Source organism: the organism of the source record quoted next, unplaced genomic scaffold, assembly GCF_019419815.1.
Source record: "Pyrus x bretschneideri cultivar Hongxiangsu unplaced genomic scaffold, Pyrus_bretschneideri_v1 Contig23, whole genome shotgun sequence".
Classification (NCBI taxonomy): domain Eukaryota; kingdom Viridiplantae; phylum Streptophyta; class Magnoliopsida; order Rosales; family Rosaceae; genus Pyrus; species Pyrus x bretschneideri.
Genome location: NW_025999535.1, coordinates 145,680 through 164,309, shown reverse-complemented (window position 1 = coordinate 164,309; position 18,630 = coordinate 145,680). Strand labels below are relative to the sequence as shown.

At 38.0% G+C, this 18,630-nt stretch overlaps 3 protein-coding genes across 3 annotated transcripts; 2 read left to right on the top strand and 1 right to left on the bottom strand.

Annotated features, from left to right (window-relative positions):
• The first annotated feature begins 844 nt into the window (after positions 1–844).
• LOC103967173 (bromodomain and WD repeat-containing protein 3) lies at positions 845–13,249 on the top strand. The gene is made up of 25 exons (XM_009380437.3): positions 845–1,142; positions 1,332–1,415; positions 3,198–3,567; positions 4,116–4,270; positions 4,967–5,206; positions 5,526–5,635; positions 5,784–5,861; positions 5,943–6,049; positions 6,132–6,226; positions 6,299–6,429; positions 6,560–6,663; positions 7,361–7,438; positions 7,559–7,637; positions 7,758–7,926; positions 8,193–8,263; positions 8,460–8,540; positions 8,644–8,714; positions 9,014–9,110; positions 9,215–9,274; positions 9,418–9,472; positions 9,565–9,959; positions 10,044–11,672; positions 11,776–12,354; positions 12,501–12,559; positions 12,716–13,249. Exons 3-25 carry the CDS (start codon positions 3,212–3,214, stop codon positions 12,906–12,908), a joined length of 4,992 nt encoding a protein of 1,663 aa, XP_009378712.2. The 5' UTR covers positions 845–1,142; positions 1,332–1,415; positions 3,198–3,211; the 3' UTR covers positions 12,909–13,249.
• A 1,449-nt stretch (positions 13,250–14,698) lies between these two features.
• LOC103967171 (ribosomal RNA small subunit methyltransferase) lies at positions 14,699–16,350 on the top strand. Its single transcript, XM_009380435.3, has 2 exons — positions 14,699–15,022; positions 15,376–16,350. The coding sequence occupies exons 1-2, from the start codon at positions 14,714–14,716 to the stop codon at positions 16,102–16,104; spliced, it is 1,038 nt and encodes a 345-aa protein (XP_009378710.2). The 5' UTR covers positions 14,699–14,713; the 3' UTR covers positions 16,105–16,350.
• Positions 16,351–16,763: 413 nt separating this feature from the next.
• LOC103967169 lies at positions 16,764–18,394 on the bottom strand. Its single transcript, XM_009380434.3, has 2 exons — positions 18,237–18,394; positions 16,764–17,271 (listed from the first exon to the last, which is right to left on the bottom strand). Exon 2 carries the CDS (start codon positions 17,265–17,267, stop codon positions 16,989–16,991), a length of 279 nt encoding a protein of 92 aa, XP_009378709.2. The 5' UTR covers positions 17,268–17,271; positions 18,237–18,394; the 3' UTR covers positions 16,764–16,988.
• Positions 18,395–18,630: the final 236 nt, after the last annotated feature.

Below are 18,630 nucleotides of genomic sequence, written 5' to 3'. Positions count from 1 at the left end.
AACGCTCGTTCGCACGTATAATTCTTAATAGATATTAAGTAGGTTTAGTAATCCCTAAGCCATTGAAGGATTCAGTGATAGACGACAGGGTTTGTCATGCACAGGTTGGATTTGAAAAATGAGGTATCAACCGTGCGCATTGATGAGATTAGAAGTTTAAATTTTGATATCAGAAAATGTATCAACTTTGAATTTCTAATTACTATCTCGCAGTTGATGAAAAAAGGATAATTATTGCATTTTCTTGAAATAAGCTTATTTCTCCACTTACTTATAACATATATTCACCGTAAACATTTTATAATCAGAATTATTCTATTTCTTAATCCTATTTTGAAGATCAACTTTGAAAAAAATCATTCAAAACAGACATTGGTAGTCATTCAAATGTTTAACGATGTAGATATCAAGTATCATATTTATGATGAACCGTTGATTTATTTAACATACTTAGATGACTAAACGATATCTGATGGGAATGATTTTTTTTTGTTAAAATGATCTTCATATGAAGATTAAGAGATTGAACAGTTTCAATTATTTTACTTGAAAATACAATGGGGGAATGAGTTTATTGCTTAACTCGGAGATACAAGTATTATCCATGAAAAAAAATCACATTAACTGAAATTAACCAGAATGTTGTCCGTATATTTCTCTTTTTGGTATTATCTCATTTTGCCTTTCGAAGAAAAAAAGGTAAAAAAAATAACTGGAATGTAAAATAAAAACAGAAAAGTACTTTTCCCTGGAGAGAAAATAAAAAATAAAAAATTGAGCGCGCGCATGCCGAACGCTTTTTCCCTACATAGAAAAGTAAAAATAAAAACAAAAAAGGAAATTAAATTAACGCATTTAATTCATTAATTAATTAAGGCAGATTTCTGAGAATTAATAGGAATCGTCCTCCATGAATTAGCAGAGCAGAGCATCCCTGAATCCTCTACGATAATCACCGATATCCATACAACCTAGAAACTCGACTAAACCCCGTACGAGTAAGATTTAAAATCGGAAGCCGGCCGTCGGACAATCGTACTTGGGACAGCAACCTCTTCTCCTGCCTCGGAAACCTAAAACCCAGTTTCAGGTTTTTCCTGTGTCTGCAAGTCAGCAACTGCACTTTCTGATTTCCTTTTAAGGTAATTAATCTCCTCCTCGGATGTGATTAAGCTTTAGTTTACCCGTTTTGGAGTCTGTAATTAAGCTCTAATGATTTATTAGATAATCCAAAACACATGATTTTCAGGCGCTTGTCTCTCCGAACCAAAATGTTGCGAGATTGATGCACATATGACTCAAGTTTTGGAATTTTAATGTTTGTGTTTCAGGTTTCCGGTAAATGGGTTCGGCAGCCTCTTCAGTTGCAGTCAACTTCTCTGCCTCTCTTTTACTTTGTTGAAGCAAATCCAGAGGTTTCTAAAATGCACACGTTTATTCATATGGTTTTCTACTTATGCTGTTTCAACTTAATGCCTAACGATTAGTACGAATAATGATATACGCGTGTGAGCTCATGAACACAAAATCTTGATGCAGTGTGCATTTCTCAACTTGTTTGGTTGGTTTCTGTTTACGTACTGTCTCTTCTACTTCTTTTCTATTACATATTTAAACGAAAAAGTCCCATTTACTGCTTGATTATCGGAGGGCATGAGAATTGAATAGAGCACGATCTCCAGTTATGGAAGCTAATGAAGTCATCCGTTGTATGTTTGTTTGTTCGTATATGTTGGCTAACGGAAGCTAATGAAGTGATCCGTTATATGAAGAACCCACCTTTAGCTGTTTCTGTTTTTACGGAGTTAATTTCACAAAAAAGTCAAAAAAGAAAGAAAAAGGATGGTCCTGAAATTAAAACTTCGTATAACTGGAAGACTTATAGCGGAGCATCCATCTTTAGCTATTTAGTAGAGAACCGCATAATTTAGAGAAAGTTGCACGGAAACAGCTAATGAATTGTTGAATGCATTATTATATCTTAACAATTTTGGGTTGGCAGTTCAAGCCTTTTCTTTTCTTGCACTTTTTGTCTCAATCCAGGTCTAACTTGTTTGAGCTCATCCAAGTTATAGCAGTAGGCTGGCTTGAGAACAGTTGGGTTTGAGTCGTTTGACTCAATAGCCTTTTTACCAATTCAGGCTTAGGTTATGTAGGCATGTCATGGTTTCTAACTCACCAAAAATGTTGCTTGAACTTTTAGAAAAGTAATGACTCATATTCATAGCTGCTTAGCAGTAAAAATGAATAAAAGGGAAAACCAATGCATGAGATTCCTCTCATTCTGGGGCCTGGAGAGGGTTATGTCTAGCATATACATAGCCTTACCCCTTTTGTAGAGAGGTTATTTCCCTTTCGAACCCGATATTTGGTTCATAATGGAGCAACTCTATAATTAACGCCAAACCTTTTTGCCTTGCTATAGGAAGAAAATAAAAGGGTTTCCGCTTCCCCATTAAGGGTTAGCTTGGTTTGCAATAAGTTGAGTGAAAGGGACAAAAATTGCACCCCACACTTGCATTTCCTTTTTGAGGATTTCGTAGACTATGGGAGTAAATAACAACATTAAAGTTGCTCTAGTTTCCAACAGCTTTTGGGCCTAGTGGCACAACCTCCCCTTGGGAACAACGGTAAAGGTCAGTTCAATAGCTGGTGGTCTACTTAGTAATTTACTAAGAAAACAAAAAGAAAATTCTCTAGGTGTTATATGGCTTCTGTAGGCTACCTATATATCATTCACCACACTTGATGTTTTGTATGGTACAAAACGTACAACTTCAGTAATATGGAAATATTATGGAGTGAATTTGTAGCATTTATTCATAATAACTACCTTTGTTCAGATCTGGGTAATTGCTCTGTCTGGCACTCTGTATTTTCTTACCCCTGGTAATAAATCTGTTCCCAATAATGTGTTTCAATATTCAGTCACATTGACCAGCAGAGTTAATTAATTTTATGGATATATAATGCTTCATTTCGTTCCACACTGACTAGGTATTATGCTTTCACCGTTCAAGAATTTTGCTGATATTTTAGGCAGATATCATTTGATCATATACCTAGGTTGGGAAAGTTTTTCTGGGTTGCTAGCTTTCTGTTCTTTTTTGTGGAATATATTTAGAATCTTTCAGATAGTCCGCAGATGCCATTCATATTCGTCAACTTTGTTTAATGGTTGGTTTTTAATGTTTCAGGTTGTACTCAAATAATGGATCCTCGGAAGTGTACTTTGTCTGGTGGTGCAACTTCTCTTGCTATGGCACCTCCAAGCATTTTGAATAGGTTAAATGAGAAGGCTCAGTTTGAGAAAGAAGAGAGGGATGCAGGTCATGTTGTCGAGGCTGGAGTCGATATAGACATTAGAGAGGTTTATTTTTTGATTATGCATTTTCTGTCTCTTGGGCCATGCCAGAGGACTTTCGAACAGTTTGGGAATGATCTTCTGGAACATCAGCTTCTACCTAGAAGGTTTCATGCTTGGTTTTCAAGGAGCAGAATAGGAAGTGACAATAGTAATGAGGATGCTACCTCTTTCCCATTGAGTTACAACAACTTGGTTGAAAGGTACATATTTTCCTTAGTTTGTCCAACACTCATATGAAGAGCTCAATGCCAAGCATAGATTTTGTTCTTGTTAGAATTGGTGTTATGTAATGCGTCCAGTGTCCTCTTATTACAGAAGATATATGTTTTAAGTTTTAACAGTAGTCACTTAATAAATGTGTAACACATGTAACAAAACGCACACCCAAGCCTCACATTACATGCCGACGTCCCTTGTCTGGTATTGGTGCCCTAACCCTAAACTTTGGTCCTCAATCCATGTCCAGTCGAACAGACAATTGGGACGTAAAAGAGGAAATGTACCGGGTTGTGTTAGAATACGAAATAGTTGCTTAAACTTTTGGCAGTAGTGGTAAACAAACAAGTTCTATGGTATCTGAACAGAAGAACTGAGCATTAACCTGAATTCTACATGTTGGAAAAAATTATCAGGGTGCACGGGTTTTCTTATTGCATTCCTTTGATTTCTTTCTATACTGTATACTTTGGCCTAGTCATTTTATTTCCTATGCTGGGTTTCTAGTGATTAGCTTCTGTATGATGTATAGGTATCCTCATATAGAGAGAGATCACTTGGTAAAGCTTCTAAGGCAACTGCTACTGAGTATAGCCACTCCTTTACATGGCAAGGTTGGAAGAAGTACTCTGAATGCAGCTGATGTCCCTACATTACTGGGAACTGGTTCCTTCTCGCTTCTGGATAGTATGTGATATTTTAAGTTTCATATTTTATATATCTCTGATTCTCGATTGGTTTTTTTTCTGCATGTGGATATATTGGAAAAAGTGTACTTGGAATAAAACCATTTCTTTATTGAAATCTTCTGTCCTAATAAATTACTTGAAAAGATGAGTAATGCATAATTATGGCAGTATGATTGTTTAGAGGATGAAATCTCTGCTATACAAATCTTTGGTCATCTGTACATTGTCTTGATTTACAGTGGTAAATATCCTTCCTCATGATGTCCTTTTAAGAAATATAAACATTCAACTACTCTGCTGTAGATAAATATGACAACTTCGATAGAGATTTCTGCTGTACCTTTTCTATGACTGCCTGGGACATAACAGTTATTTAACATGTTATGTTTGTGTAACACCTATAAGACCCCTCTTAACCTACTGCATCTTTGAAAGTTCTGTCTTTCCTGCTCAAAGGAATGTGGATCATACCTAATAATATGCTGCTTGGTTATCCTATGCATGTAACTGCTTACGTTTGGCTCAAATACTTTTTTGGGTCTTTTACCACAGTAGAACCCTCACTTAGGTAGATAAATTTGTAGGCTGCTTCATGACCTTTTCTTTTTCACTACCATGTATCTTTTCAGTTTCCAGACATTAGGTTTCTTCATATGTTACTTATTTCAGCAATTTTTACTTCCTTTTTTCACAGGTGATAGGAATAAGGAAAATAAGAGAGTTAAGCCCCTGCCAGCTCACCTGCGTTGGCCTTACATGCAGGCTGATCAAATTCATGGGCTTAGTTTAAGGGAAATTGGAGGAGGTTTCACAAAGCATCATCGAGCTCCATCCATTCGCTCTGCGTGTTATGCGATTGCTAAACCATCAACTATGGTGCAGAAGATGAACAACAAAAAGAAGCTACGGGGGCACCGTAATGCTGTCTACTGTGGTATGGCTCACTTCTTAACCAGAATTGAATTAAACAATTTATTTTCTGGGGGCATCATAATGCTGTCTGCTGTGGTATGGCTCACTTCTTAACTAGAATTGGATGAAACAATTTATTTTCTGGGTGTTTGATTTCTTAAGGGCATGCTAAATTAATATTTGTTTTCATGGAAGTCAACATTGTATGGGATAAGGATAAATAATAATAAACACAGATAATACATAATTACATTTACATGTTGCACTTTGTATATGAATTTGGGAATTTGTATTACTATGGACTTTTTGCAAAAAATATGACCGATACTTTTATCATGTAGCCATTTTTGATCGGTCTGGGAGATATGTTATCACGGGTGCAGATGATCGGCTTGTGAAGATATGGTCAATGGAAACTGCACTTTGCTTGGCTAGCTGTCGTGGACATGAAGTGAGTTAAGATTGTTGACTTAATAATCTACAAACTCTTTCTTTCTCTCACCCTCTATCCCCCAAACACCCCCCCTCCCTCCCTGTTTGGGGGCTTCATTTGTTATACTGTATTATATGATCTACTTTTCTTGTTCTATGAATCAAAGGGAGACATTACTGACTTGGCTGTAAGTTCAAACAATGCTTTGGTGGCATCTGCTTCAAATGACTTTTCCATTCGAGTTGTATGTATACCCTACCATTTAACATGTCAGTTTGGCTTCTTTTCTTATGTACCAGCCAGTGAATAGTTATTTTACCTGCAGTGGCGTTTGCCAGATGGATTTCCAATTTCAGTTCTTCAGGGGCATACTGGGGCTGTGACTGCTATTGCTTTTAGTCCCAGGCTTAGTGCTGTTTACCAACTTCTATCGTAAGTTCAATTCTTGGAGTTATTGCTCTTTGAGTTTTTTTCCCTTTTCCCTGGTGGTATCCTGAGTTAATGACATTTGTAGGTCATCAGATGATGGGACTTGTCGAATCTGGGATGCTAGGTCCTCCCAATGCCCGCTGCGAATATACATGCCAAAACCTTCAGAGACTTCAACTGGTTAGATAATGCTTCTGACACTGTGGCCTTATTTGGGTGATGGGACTTACATGAAGTGATGTTTACTTGCAGGGAAGGGCAATGCTTTTGCAATCACTGGATCCTCCTCGAGCAATGGTCCACAGAGCCATCAAATACTTTGTTGCGCTTACAATGCCAATGGGACTGTTTTTGTCACTGGTAGCTCTGACACTTTTGCAAGGGTATTTTTAACCATGAAATTTTTACATTAGTTCATATGATTAGTGCACAGCTGCCTTTTGATTTGCTTGCATTGGTTGACTTTTGTCACATGTGAAGTTGGATATTTTACCAAAACCAAAGTACTCGCAGGTCTGGAATGCTTTAAAATCTAATACAGATAACTCAGAACAACCAATACATGAGATGGATGTACTGGCGGGCCACGAGAATGACGTGAATTATGTCCAATTCAGGTTTGTTGTCCCAATGTCTTAGAAATAAATGTAGGTCACATCTTTCTGATATTTCTATTTTGCTGGAGAAAGATGAAATTATGCCATTTTGCCAACATCTTGGTTTAGTTTTTGATAAAATATTTCCTGCATTGTTTCTCTGAAAGTGTTGGAAATTTCCAGAAATTGGCTGAAATTTGGTTTAAATCAGTTTTCTCAAATTTTCCAATGTCCCAGTGTATTACAAATCCAAAGCTCACCGCATGCGGAACTAGAACACATAAAAAGAGCACCAAACTTTACCAAATTGGTAATTTTAAGGAGAATAGTAAGCTTGGCTGAATAAGCTCACCTCTATACGTGAGATGTTTTGATAGATGGAACGGAGGTTCCTAATAGAGGCACTGTGACCTATAAGCTGTCACTTGGTTCTGTGGCAATGTGGCAATATTTGCTCGCAGCCACCAGCTTTGGGTGGCAGTGTCCGACAGTGCACACTATATTTGCTTAAACCACATAGACCTACATTGCTCCTAAACTCCACATAGATAATTGAATAAATAAATGTCTTGTGAAGTTTCATTTGAAATTTCTTGTTTTCTTTTGTTTCTCTCAGGTTCTTTCTGACAACAGATTTTTGTTGATTGTTGTTATTAGAAATTTTTCTTCTCATTTTTTTCAAACTTTTTCATGTAATCTTTTCTGCTTTCCTATGCAGTGGTTGTGTCATTCCTTCAAAGTCTTCATTTTCGGACTCGGTCAAGGAGGAGACTAATGGGAAGTTCAAAAATTCCTGGTATATGTCTGAACTGATTTTTCTTTGATATTTTCTGCATTGTGCTTATGCTGTCTTGTGTAGTATCTGCATGATATTCCTTTTTGGTTGAATGTGCTAAGAGAATCTTTGAATTCTCAGGTTTTGTCACAACAACATAGTTACCTGCTCTCGTGATGGCAGTGCCATTATATGGGTTCCAAGATCACACAAATTCCATGTGAGCTGCTTTGAATGAGTATTTTTACTTACATTTTTGTCGAGTCTAATTTGATGTGAATGAGTACATGACAACTGATTTCTAGGTCATTTTTTAAAAATAATTCTCTCTTCACTTTAGGGGAAAGTTGGACGTTGGACACGTGCATATCATCTAAAAGTTCCACCTCCCCCACTGCCTCCTCAGCCTCCTCGAGGAGGCCCACGTCAAAGATTTCTTCCCACCCCTCGTGGTGTTAACATGATTGTGTGGAGCCTGGATAACCGCTTTGTGCTTGCAGCTATCATGGGTAGAATACTTACCATGATTTATACATATATAATGCCATTTTTATGGACATAAGATTTTCCTGGCATACCTTTACTATATTTTTTTAGGAAGCACCTAATTCCAACTACCATATGCTCTGGCTTGGGCCACCGCATCCATCAAGTTACAGACTGTCATGTCTTTTTTCATTTTTGTAATATTTATTATATTTTATTTAATCCCGCTTCAAGTACTAGGGTAAACAAACCTCGATTTTACTCTTTAATAAGTGTAATGATTATGCAGATTGCAGAATTTGTGTTTGGAATGCTGTTGATGGCAGCTTAGTACATTCTTTAACCGGTCACACTGCATCGGTAAGTAGGGTCTGATATCATAACAAATCGAGATGTTGATGATCGTAATGCCTATAATCTGTTGATTCAGATACACCATCTAGGATTTTTTCTTTATCCAATTCTTCATCTCTGCACCAAGAAATAGCTTTTCAATTGGATTTGATTTTTTTCAATCTATTGATCTGGTGGTACTTGTCTGTCAAACTCTTGGCAGTCTTATGTTTTGGATGTTCATCCCTTCAATCCTCGAATTGCTATGAGTGCTGGGTATGATGGGCAAACAATAGTTTGGGATGTGAGTTTCAGCTTAATCCCCTAACTTTGTCAAGTTCTCATTTCTGTTGCATTGCGCTCCTAATGCTGATTGTTTCATAAGTTGTTTCTTTTTGTGTTTCTAGATATGGGAGGGCGTGCCTATTAAGATATACGAACTTGGACATGTAAAGTTGGTTGATGGGAAGTTTTCGGCGTAAGTGAGCTGTACAATAGCTAATTATGTTGAATTTTGTTTTCTCATTTTATAGTTAAACTGAAAATTTCAACCTTATTACTCTTTGTGGAGGTCTACTTATGTAAGGAGACATAAGCTAATTGCCTTGATACTACCTCATAGCTCTTCAATATCTCACCCTTCTCTTCTTCCCTTTTTCAGCAAGATGGATTTATGTTTACTACCATCATTTTTGTTTCATGGATATTGAATTAATTACACTAAAATGCTTAACCTTTTTCTGCTAATATTGGAGACATTCTCTCTTTGTTACATAGGGATGGTACATCAATAGTACTTTCAGATGACGTTGGCCAAATATATTTAATAAACACAGGTGAAGGCGAGTCTCAAAAAGATGCTGAATATGATCAGGTGTTGTACGAATTTGTTTTGTAGGTTTGTCCTTCCCTCTATTTGATTCCAAGTTGAAGTTATGAATTTCCTTTATGATGGCTGTTTGCATGATTCTTCTACAGTTCTTCCTTGGGGATTATCGCCCCCTTGCACGAGATGAGTTTGGATATCTTATTGATCAGGTTAAATCTTCTCACTACCCACTTGTCATTTCTAAATTGTTCTGCAGTGAATTTTATTCCATGTCTGCATTTAGCATCAACTTGCACATTAAGAAATTGAATTGATATATCTTTTATTTTGGAACATATTATCCATGTTGCAGGAGACACAACTTTCCACTTACCGAAGGAATCTTCAAGATCCTCTATGTGATTCAAGTATGTTTTGGCTCCTACTGGGTGGGTTCTTAATTTATTATTAGTATTCATAATATTTTCTCATAATCATATATATTGATTGGAAACGATAGGTATGATACCATACCCCGAACCTTATCAGAGTACATACCAGCAACGAAGACTTGGTGCTCTGGGCATGGAATGGCGTCCGTCATCCATGAAATTTTCTGTTGGTGTGGATATCAATACAGGCCAAGAATATATGATGCCTCCTTTGCCAGATTTAGAAAGAATGATTGAACCACTACCAGATTTTATTGATGCCATGTTATGGGAACCAGAAAATGAGGTTGTAAGTGAAGATACTGATTCAGAGTATAATGTTACTGATGAAAATTCCAGTGAAGGGGAGAAAGGAAATATTAGCACCAGTTCTTCTAGTGATCCAGACTGCAGCGAAGAAGACAGTGAAGCTGGATGCAGTCACAAGGATGGTCTTCGTCGATCAAGGAGAAAAAGACCAAGGGTAAAAATGCTCTCTCTATCTTTAGATTCTATACCAGTTTTTGTTTTGTTCGACCTACATTGATTGACTTTTAATGATCTTTAGGTTGAGTCTTCTGAGAGGCGTGTTAAGAAAAGGAGAGTGGGTGAGCATGATCGCGTTATATCTGGGATTAAAAGAACTAAAAATTCAAAAGGTGGCCAGAAAGTTTCAAAGAGGAAGTCTTCTAAAGCAAAGACATTGAGACCCCAGCGAGTAGCAGCACGCAATGCTCGAACTGTGTTTTCTCAGAACCCTGGTACATCTACAGAAGGAGAAGAAGATGATTGGGAAGATGATTCATCGAATAGTGAGTCTCTTCAGCAAGATTTCCACACTCAAAGCGATGATGGAGACTTCCAGATAATGCAACAAAACCGTACTAAAGAAGAACCATCTCGACATGAGTTTGGCAATATAGCGAAGCCACGTGTAGTTTGTTCGTCTCAGTCAAATGTCAGAAGCATGCCGAAATTGGTTTTTAAGATTAAGAAGCAAGAGGCTCCAAAGGATGTAAAACTCAAAGATAATAATCAGGCTGATTTGGTGTCTCCATCTTCTAGATATCAAGATGTCACTCCAGATAACAGGATTACTAACAGCTCTGTGGATCCAGATTCCTCTTCGGTGGATGTGGTTGACCTAAAGTTTTCAAGAAATCTCTTAGCCAATGATTTGACAGATACTGGGGAAACCGTAAAGACAGATAATTCTTTGGAAGCATCCGCAAGTTACCAGGATAGCAGAGTCATGGAAGCAGCTACTGGGTCGCTTGCTAGTTTTAATGTCCATATAGAAGAGATGAATAATGTCCATCGGTATGTTAATCCTGAGAGTAATTGTGAACAATTTTGTAATCATTCAAAAATGAAGGGAAAGGAAAATTATGAAGGTGTCTTGCCTTGCAGGGATGAGGAACATACTGGAACACGTGCATTTGAGGATCTGGATGGTCTCAAAAGTAGAGAGCTTTCTCATACTGACGAGGCCCTTGTATCTTCATCATTTGATTCCTCAGCTTTGGGCGAGCACAAACAAAAGATAATTGTGTGTTCTCCGGAGATAGAGGACTTTGCTAGAAGAAAGCACTCTGGTGATTATGCTTCTCCTAAATTTCCTGCACAAAACTTCACAAGTTCTAGAGATTCAATCCCCAACGATTCTTCAAGCATGGATCTGATTCCAAATTCAAATTTTGGGGTACGGAAGGTGGGTGGAGGTGCTGGCAGATCAACTTCTTTGAAGTTTGTTTGCAAGCACAGGACTAATTCAGAAGGTTCTGGTGGTAATGTCGAAGATTATGCAACAAATATCAACGACCATCATGATTCAGGAATGGATCTCCCCGCAGCTGCAACCAATGCAATATGTGGAACAAGAACCTTTAAGATCAAAACAACTTCACAGAAGGTGGACTCTGTGAGCTGTAGCCCTAAGTTGAGGTGGGGCCATCAAACATTGGGGACATCAAAGGATGCAGAAGACTCCTCTGCCAAATTGTGTGACCAGATTCATCAAAGACCAAGGTCTACGAGAAGTCGTCAGGGTTCATGTAATGACTATGACCAAAGTTCTTCAACCCGAAGCATGTTAGTTAACCCCGCTGGAAAGTTGCCATGGTTGATGTTGTCAAAACATGAGGATGGTTACCGTTATATTCCTCAGCTAGGTGATGAAGTTGTATACCTGAGACAGGTGATTTCTAATATCTATGATTCATGGTTTCTGGTCCTTTGGTTATTACTTATGCTTTAGAATTTACTGTTTGATAATTAATGTTTGGGCTTGTGATTGTTAGGGCCATCAAGAGTATCTAAAACTAGTCAAGAATTCAGAGGAGGGTCCTTGGGGTCCTTGGGAATCAATTAAGGAAAACATCGAAGTTGCGGAAATTTGCAAGGTTGAAAGCCTCGATTATGCTTCGCTGCCTGGTTCGGGGGAGAGTTGCTGTAAAATCAAACTTAGATTTGTAGACCCTTCTTCTGCTATCCTCAGTAAAGCATTGAAGTTGACTTTGCCTGAAATTGATTTTAATGATTTCATTGTTGAGAAAACGTGGTATGATGCTTCTATTAGAAGAAACTGGACCACTGGGGAGGAATGCGCAGTTTGGTGGAGGGATTCAATTTCAGATGAAGGTGGGACTTGGTGGGTAGGTCGAATTGTTCGGTGCCAGGCCAAGTCACATGAGTTTCCCGATAGCCCTTGGTTAAGATATGAGGTTCGGTATGAGAATGATGATGAAACCCATTTGCATTGTCCCTGGGAATTGCGTGAACCGTCCATAGTAGATGATCCATCCTCATGCGAACAGCCCCATATTGATTATGAAAGCAAAGAGAAGCTTCTGCGTATTTTTTCTAAATTACAACAGAAGGTTTGTGCAAATACTTCCTGTACCTGTCTTGTTATATTGTGGGAATTGGAATTCAAAGCTCCAATTATCATTAGGAAAGACTTAATCATTCTGAAACTGTTTTCTATCATCAAGGATATTAATTAATTATGCTGTGAATGGTGCAGGACTTGCAAACAATCCAACAATTGAATCAAGCTGTTCAGAAGGCGGATTTCTGCAACAGGTAGAGAAACACTATTATATGGTTTAACCATTTCAGTTCTGATAAAGTAGAAAGAATGTGCGGAAGGTCGCAACATATACGCTTGCCTATCATCGATCTTGGCTGAAACTAAGATTTGAGAAAATAATGATGTCTTGGTTTGTGGATATTTTGCAGCTTTCCTGTGCAATTGTACCCTGAACTAATCCAGTCGAGGTTAGAGAACGACTATTATAGAAGCTTGGAAGCTGTGAAGCATGATATAATGGTTATGATGTCAAATGCCCAGCATTACTTCAAGAGAAATGAATTGCAAGCCCGGATTAAGCACATCTCGAAAAGGTTTAAGAAGAAACTGTCGAAGTTGTAGAGGTTTTGGGCAGTGAAGATGTAACCGTCTTCCTTACTCCGGTATACTGCTCTCACTTTTCAAATTTGTATTTCCCGGCTTTAGGCCCGGTTGTTTCCTTTTTAGGTAAAGCAGTCCTTCCAAAAGGGGAGTGAAAACCACAGGCCGAAGGAGATAATTTGTTGTATAAACTCCTTCAAGATGACAAGTATGATTAGCCTCATATGGGCAAGATAGCATGTCAGCTGTTTGGAATTTTACTATTACAAGTTAGAACCACAGAGAAAATAGGAGAATTCTGCACATAGGAAAATGTTCTTCTGTCAAACAATGCCCTCATTTGATATCATTTTTATTTTACACCTGGCATGATAAATATTTTGATTAAAAATCTAAATTCTTAGTATTTTCTAGATAGTATTTAAATTGATATGAATTAAAAGAACTAGTACTTGAAGCTAACGGGAGGCGTGACAAAATTGAGCGCAATGACGTTGTAAGATTTATCCAGTTGACCCTACTTAGCAGAATAAGATTTTTTTATTGTTGTTTGGATTAAACAAACTTCGATTTAATTATTTATTATAGATAATATTTAGATAGAAATAAACCATAATGTATCCCTTGATATAATTATGAAATAAAAAATAAAATAAAAAACCATAATACATCTATATATCCTTGTCTAAAACTAAAATTTCTGCAAAAATCTTAGATCATCTCCAACCGAAGGAGGGCCAAATGGCTCTCGTTAGCCCTATAACACTGCAAGAAATTATAGTTTAATGAATAGTGCTATGCCATATTAAGAAATTATATTTTAATGAATAGTGTTTGGTCATATTTTATACCATCTCCAACCGAGGAAGCCAACTGGTCATAGGCCAAACATAGCCCTTTAACAAAAGACTATCTTCAACCGACGGGGCCAAAGGATCATAGGTCTAATATAATTTATTATTTTAATTAAATTAAACTACCATATTAAAATAAGGTTTTCAAATATATTTTGAGTGTCACTTGTCGTCAAATGAATAAGCCTTCAGATTTCTTATCTTTATATAATCTCAATAATTTTTTTTGATAGGATTTCGAGTAACATGTGTTGCTAACATGATTAACTCTCCAAATTTCTTATCTTTATATAATCTCAATAATTTTTCGAATATAATTTCGAGTGACAATTGTTGCTAAAGTGAGTGACTCTTCAAATTTCTTATCTTTATGTAATCTTAATAATTTTTCTGATAGGATTTTGAGTGCCATGTGTCAAGATATAATTAGTTGTGCAAATTTTAGATAGAATTTTTATCTATGTGACACTTCTTATATTTAGTTTACAATGTTGTAGGAATGACGTAGGTATTTATAAGAAGAAGAAAAATTAGAATTTTTTTTTATAATTCGTCCAAAAAAAATTTCAAATTCCAACAGTAACCTGACAGCTGCTAGCTAACGTCATGCTGATGCCAGGTAGCCATTGACATTCAAATGGGCCGAGTTTGAGGGCTGGCAAAATGTCAAGCTTGACGTTCTAGAGCTGGAGGGCTAGCAAAATGTCAAGCGTGACATTCTGGCGTTGAAGGGCTGAAAATAGCCAGCCCGCTAGCCTGATTTGGGGATTTAGGCCCGTTAAGGCCCACAAACCTTGGCCTAGTACTCAATTGGAAACGATTTTCATGTCATTCGAGCTATTTTTCGTGTCATTCCCATTTTAAGCGTGGCGCCACTGTCTTATTTTCCACACTTTTCTCCCCTTCCACCCGCGAACAAAACCCTAAACCCTTCTCTGAAACTCTGTGACTAAAGCTTGTCAATTGGCATCGATGGCGGGAGGCAAAACGAAGAAAGAGAAGGCGAGGCCAGCCGGGCACACCCCCTACCAAGGAGGCATATCGTTCCACAAGTCCAAGGGACAGCACATCCTCAAGAACCCCTTGCTCGTCGACTCCATCGTCCAGAAGTCTGGCATCAAATCCACGGATGTCATCCTTGAGATCGGTCCCGGTACTGGTAATCTCACCAAGAAGCTTCTAGAAGCTGGTAAGAGGGTCATCGCCGTCGAGATTGACGCTCGCATGGTCCTCGAGCTGCAGCGCCGCTTCCAGGGCACCCCTCACTCCAACCGCTTGCAGGTACCGCTTCTTCTTATTTTTTATTTTAAATTTCATTTACCGAGCCTTTTTTTTTAATTAGAAAATCCATTATTGGGTAATTTCAGTTAGTGATTCCATGACTATGAATCGATAATTAAGAAATAAGTTCTCAAATTCTGTTCTGGTTGATTTGTTGGGTGTGATGTGTGTTTGGGGGATTTGCATCAAGTTCTGTTCCGAAATGATAATTATATTTGCCAGAAGATTTTCTTAAGTACTGTTGTGATTAATTTAAGAAATTATGTTGTATGATTATACAGAAATATGTTTGATGCGTTTTGGGGATTCTGAATTGAAGAAAGATAGGGGTTTGCTTGTGGTTCTGTGCACAGGTGATTCAAGGAGATGTGCTGAAGACTGAGCTTCCCTATTTCGATATATGTGTGGCAAACATCCCTTATCAAATCTCTTCTCCCTTGACCTTCAAGTTATTGAAGCATCAACCTGCTTTCCGATGTGCCATTATAATGTTTCAGAGGGAATTTGCGATGAGACTGGTTGCACAGCCCGGTGACAAGCTCTATTGTCGTCTTACCGTCAACACCCAACTCTTGTCTCGGGTATCTCACCTCCTCAAAGTTGGTAGGAACAATTTTCGCCCCCCGCCTAAGGTGGATTCCTCTGTCGTTCGAATCGAGCCCAGGAAACCGGCTTTACAAGTGAACCAGAAGGAGTGGGACGGCTTTTTGCGGATCTGTTTCAATAGGAAAAACAAAACCCTTGGCTCAATTTTTAGGCAGAAAAGTGTCATCAATCTGCTCGAGAAGAATTACAAGACCCTACAGGCGCTTAATCCTGCAACAGCCCAAGAAGAGGATACTAATGATGTGATGGAGTTTATGGATGAGGACATGGAGATGGATGATGATGGACTCGATGATGGGATGGAGATGGAGGTGGAGGATGGTAATGCGGAAGGGGAGGTATCCGAATTCAAGAAAAAGGTGCTGGATGTGTTGAAGAAGTCTGGTTTTGAAGGCGAAAGGTCCTCCAAGCTCAAATTACAGCAATTTTTAGACCTACTTTCCCAGTTCAACAAGGATGGTATACACTTCTCCTGATCTTAGGATTTCTTACAAGATTATTATACATTTTACTCAACCCAATTTTGTTAGGTTGCATCAAAGTCTTTCTCTTGTTTTATTTAGTGTTTTCTTAGAGGGGATACGTGATGATTTAGCTTGAGATTATATGTCGGATGTCCGATGGTTCTCAAAGGTTCCTTTCCAATGTATGTGAATGATGCATCTTAAGTGAGAGAATGCAGACATGAGATTTCACGGTTTTTAATCGATTTTACGAATCACTACAAAATCCCGCACCATTTTGAATCGGTTGTATGTTCAGCATTGTAAGCCATAAGCTGTTTGCATTATTGGAATCATCAATTAATTTAATTGGATTCAATCGTCTACCACTGCGATGCATCTCCACAAGTAAAAAGACGGTAACGACAGACATTTGCATTCTTTTTATTGCTTGTTCAAGTTCCTTTTCAGAATTTCCGACCCAAACAAGTTGTTTGAACGGAACATATTGGTGGTACGCCAAATGAAATGCAGATACATCTGGTCCACCTTCCATACGCTCATTTGACACGAAAGTTCAAATTGCAACGAAAAGATATAAAGATTAACCGATAACGATACAAAGCTTTGTGATCTTAACAAGTATGAATGACAAAGATCAGTCCATGTGCGCGTGTGCGACCAACACTAAGTTTTGGCAACGGAAAAAAATAATTGCATGGACTGGTTTCAAAAGTTGATAGAGAAACCTATATGATACAACACAATGCATGTCAAAACATAACAACTTCGGTACTACAAAGGTAGCTAAAGCTAGGTACTTCCAAATCTAGTTCAAAACAGTTTATCTAAGACATCAAAAGGAGCACCTCAATCACAAACAGTTTTAAAGTTCAAACCCAGAAATACAGAGGTAATCAAGTAAACTTTGTCTTCTTTGACTTTACAGGAGGCTTTTCAAGGATCTCGCCATCGTCTTCCGAAGAGTTTTCAACAAGTTCATCAGGGACATCATTAGGAACATTGTGTCTGGTGATGAAGTCCTTCAATATTCTCATGCTTTCTTCTTTCACAGAAACCAGTTGCTCCGAAAGAATGCCCTTGTGCTCCTTGACAGAATATGTTTCTGAACCGAGCTGAAATTCCACCTTAATACAAGGCCTACAAGGGACTGCTTCTTGAATTTGAGCATCCATGATACTGTCGAACGATTGATCCCAACAAGGAAACAATTAGCTTTAAAGTTTTAACCAATGACAGTGGAAAGGCATTGACAGAACGAGTTCTCTTATGGTCCTATATCCAAAGTTTCTTTATAGCTGGTTAATTGCTTCGTCAAAGATGATGGCTGTATTTTGAAAGAGACATGAAACATGCACGACAAAAAAGGTTCTGAAATCTTGTTGACAAACCAGATGACAAAAGGTCACTTATGGTTCTTACTATGCTTCAACTAGTAGCTTTAAACAGTTACAATTGCAGTCATCTCGCGCTACATGAATGAAGACAGACATCAACAATAGGAGGATAAATTCAAACCAGAGAGAATGATTCTACTTTGCACGATTACAACTTTACAAGTGCACCATCTACAAACAATGAAAAGGTGAAAGACGGTATTAACATACTGATTACTGACCCATTGAAATCCTCGTTTCGGGTAAAAACCTGACTCAAAAACTTTCTTGTGTTCTTTCGGTGGGGATCCAAAAGAAAAACTAAACAAACTATAATATTAACATGCTGATTACGGACTAATCGAATAGTGTTCCATATCCATATCCATTAGTCTGTACCCTATCCATATATCAAACTAATTTCCCAACTAAAAAGCGTAAAATCACATTCCAATTCTTGCCCTTTTCTCAAAGCTCACAAGTTAAAACCAAGCTAGCACTAGCAGTGAAGATATTACAAGAAAATTTTCAGAACAATTGATTGCTCTGCTCCAACGAAATTCATAAGACAGTTTCACTCCATGGATTTGGAAACTTTGACATCTGCAGTCGAATTCCAAATCCGTCAAGGTTTCCAAATCCGCGGCTATTGGGTTTTGCGCGGGTATTCCACTGAATGCAATATGAGCTAATACACACACACACACACACACACACACATAGTATGGCAGAGAGAGACTTTTAAATTTGAGATTCCAAGCTATTTACCGGAGAATAGATCGACGGCGACCGGAAGTCAACTGTGAAGCTTTTCTCTCCCTCTGCGAGCCCTATTCGTAAAATTCCACCACTGACCCAGTCGACTGCCACTAATTTCCCCTTCCTTTCACTTTTTCAAAAATATTTCATTTTACGTAAATACCCTTATACCGATTTATGAAGACGGAAAATATCACCCACCCACAATCTTTTTTATTTTCTTTCGGAAAGCGGAAGCCAACAGAATAGTGACCAGTTAATGTTCAACTCTCATGGAAGACAACCTTAATTCCATATGGCTGCTTGATTGGGGTAGCATGGGTTCGGGTCAGTGTAATCAAAGTTTTTGAGATTCTTTGTTTTTGTGAGATGTCTTACGGCAGGTAGCCTTGTTTTTCTCACA

What these genes read in the sequence shown, in the direction of transcription:
- LOC103967173 (XM_009380437.3), top strand. Translation starts at nt 3,212, where the DNA reads ATGGATCCTCGGAAGTGTACTTTGTCTGGTGGTGCAACTTCTCTTGCT. An exon ending in ATGACTTTTCCATTCGAGTT is followed by an intron (nt 5,862 to 5,942) that starts GTATGTATACCC and finishes TTTTACCTGCAG; the next exon opens with TGGCGTTTGCCAGATGGATT. An exon ending in TGTGCTTGCAGCTATCATGG is followed by an intron (nt 7,927 to 8,192) that starts GTAGAATACTTA and finishes ATGATTATGCAG; the next exon opens with ATTGCAGAATTTGTGTTTGG.
- LOC103967171 (XM_009380435.3), top strand. Translation starts at nt 14,714, where the DNA reads ATGGCGGGAGGCAAAACGAAGAAAGAGAAGGCGAGGCCAGCCGGGCAC. An exon ending in CTCACTCCAACCGCTTGCAG is followed by an intron (nt 15,023 to 15,375) that starts GTACCGCTTCTT and finishes TTCTGTGCACAG; the next exon opens with GTGATTCAAGGAGATGTGCT.
- LOC103967169 (XM_009380434.3), bottom strand. Translation starts at nt 17,267, where the DNA reads ATGGATGCTCAAATTCAAGAAGCAGTCCCTTGTAGGCCTTGTATTAAG.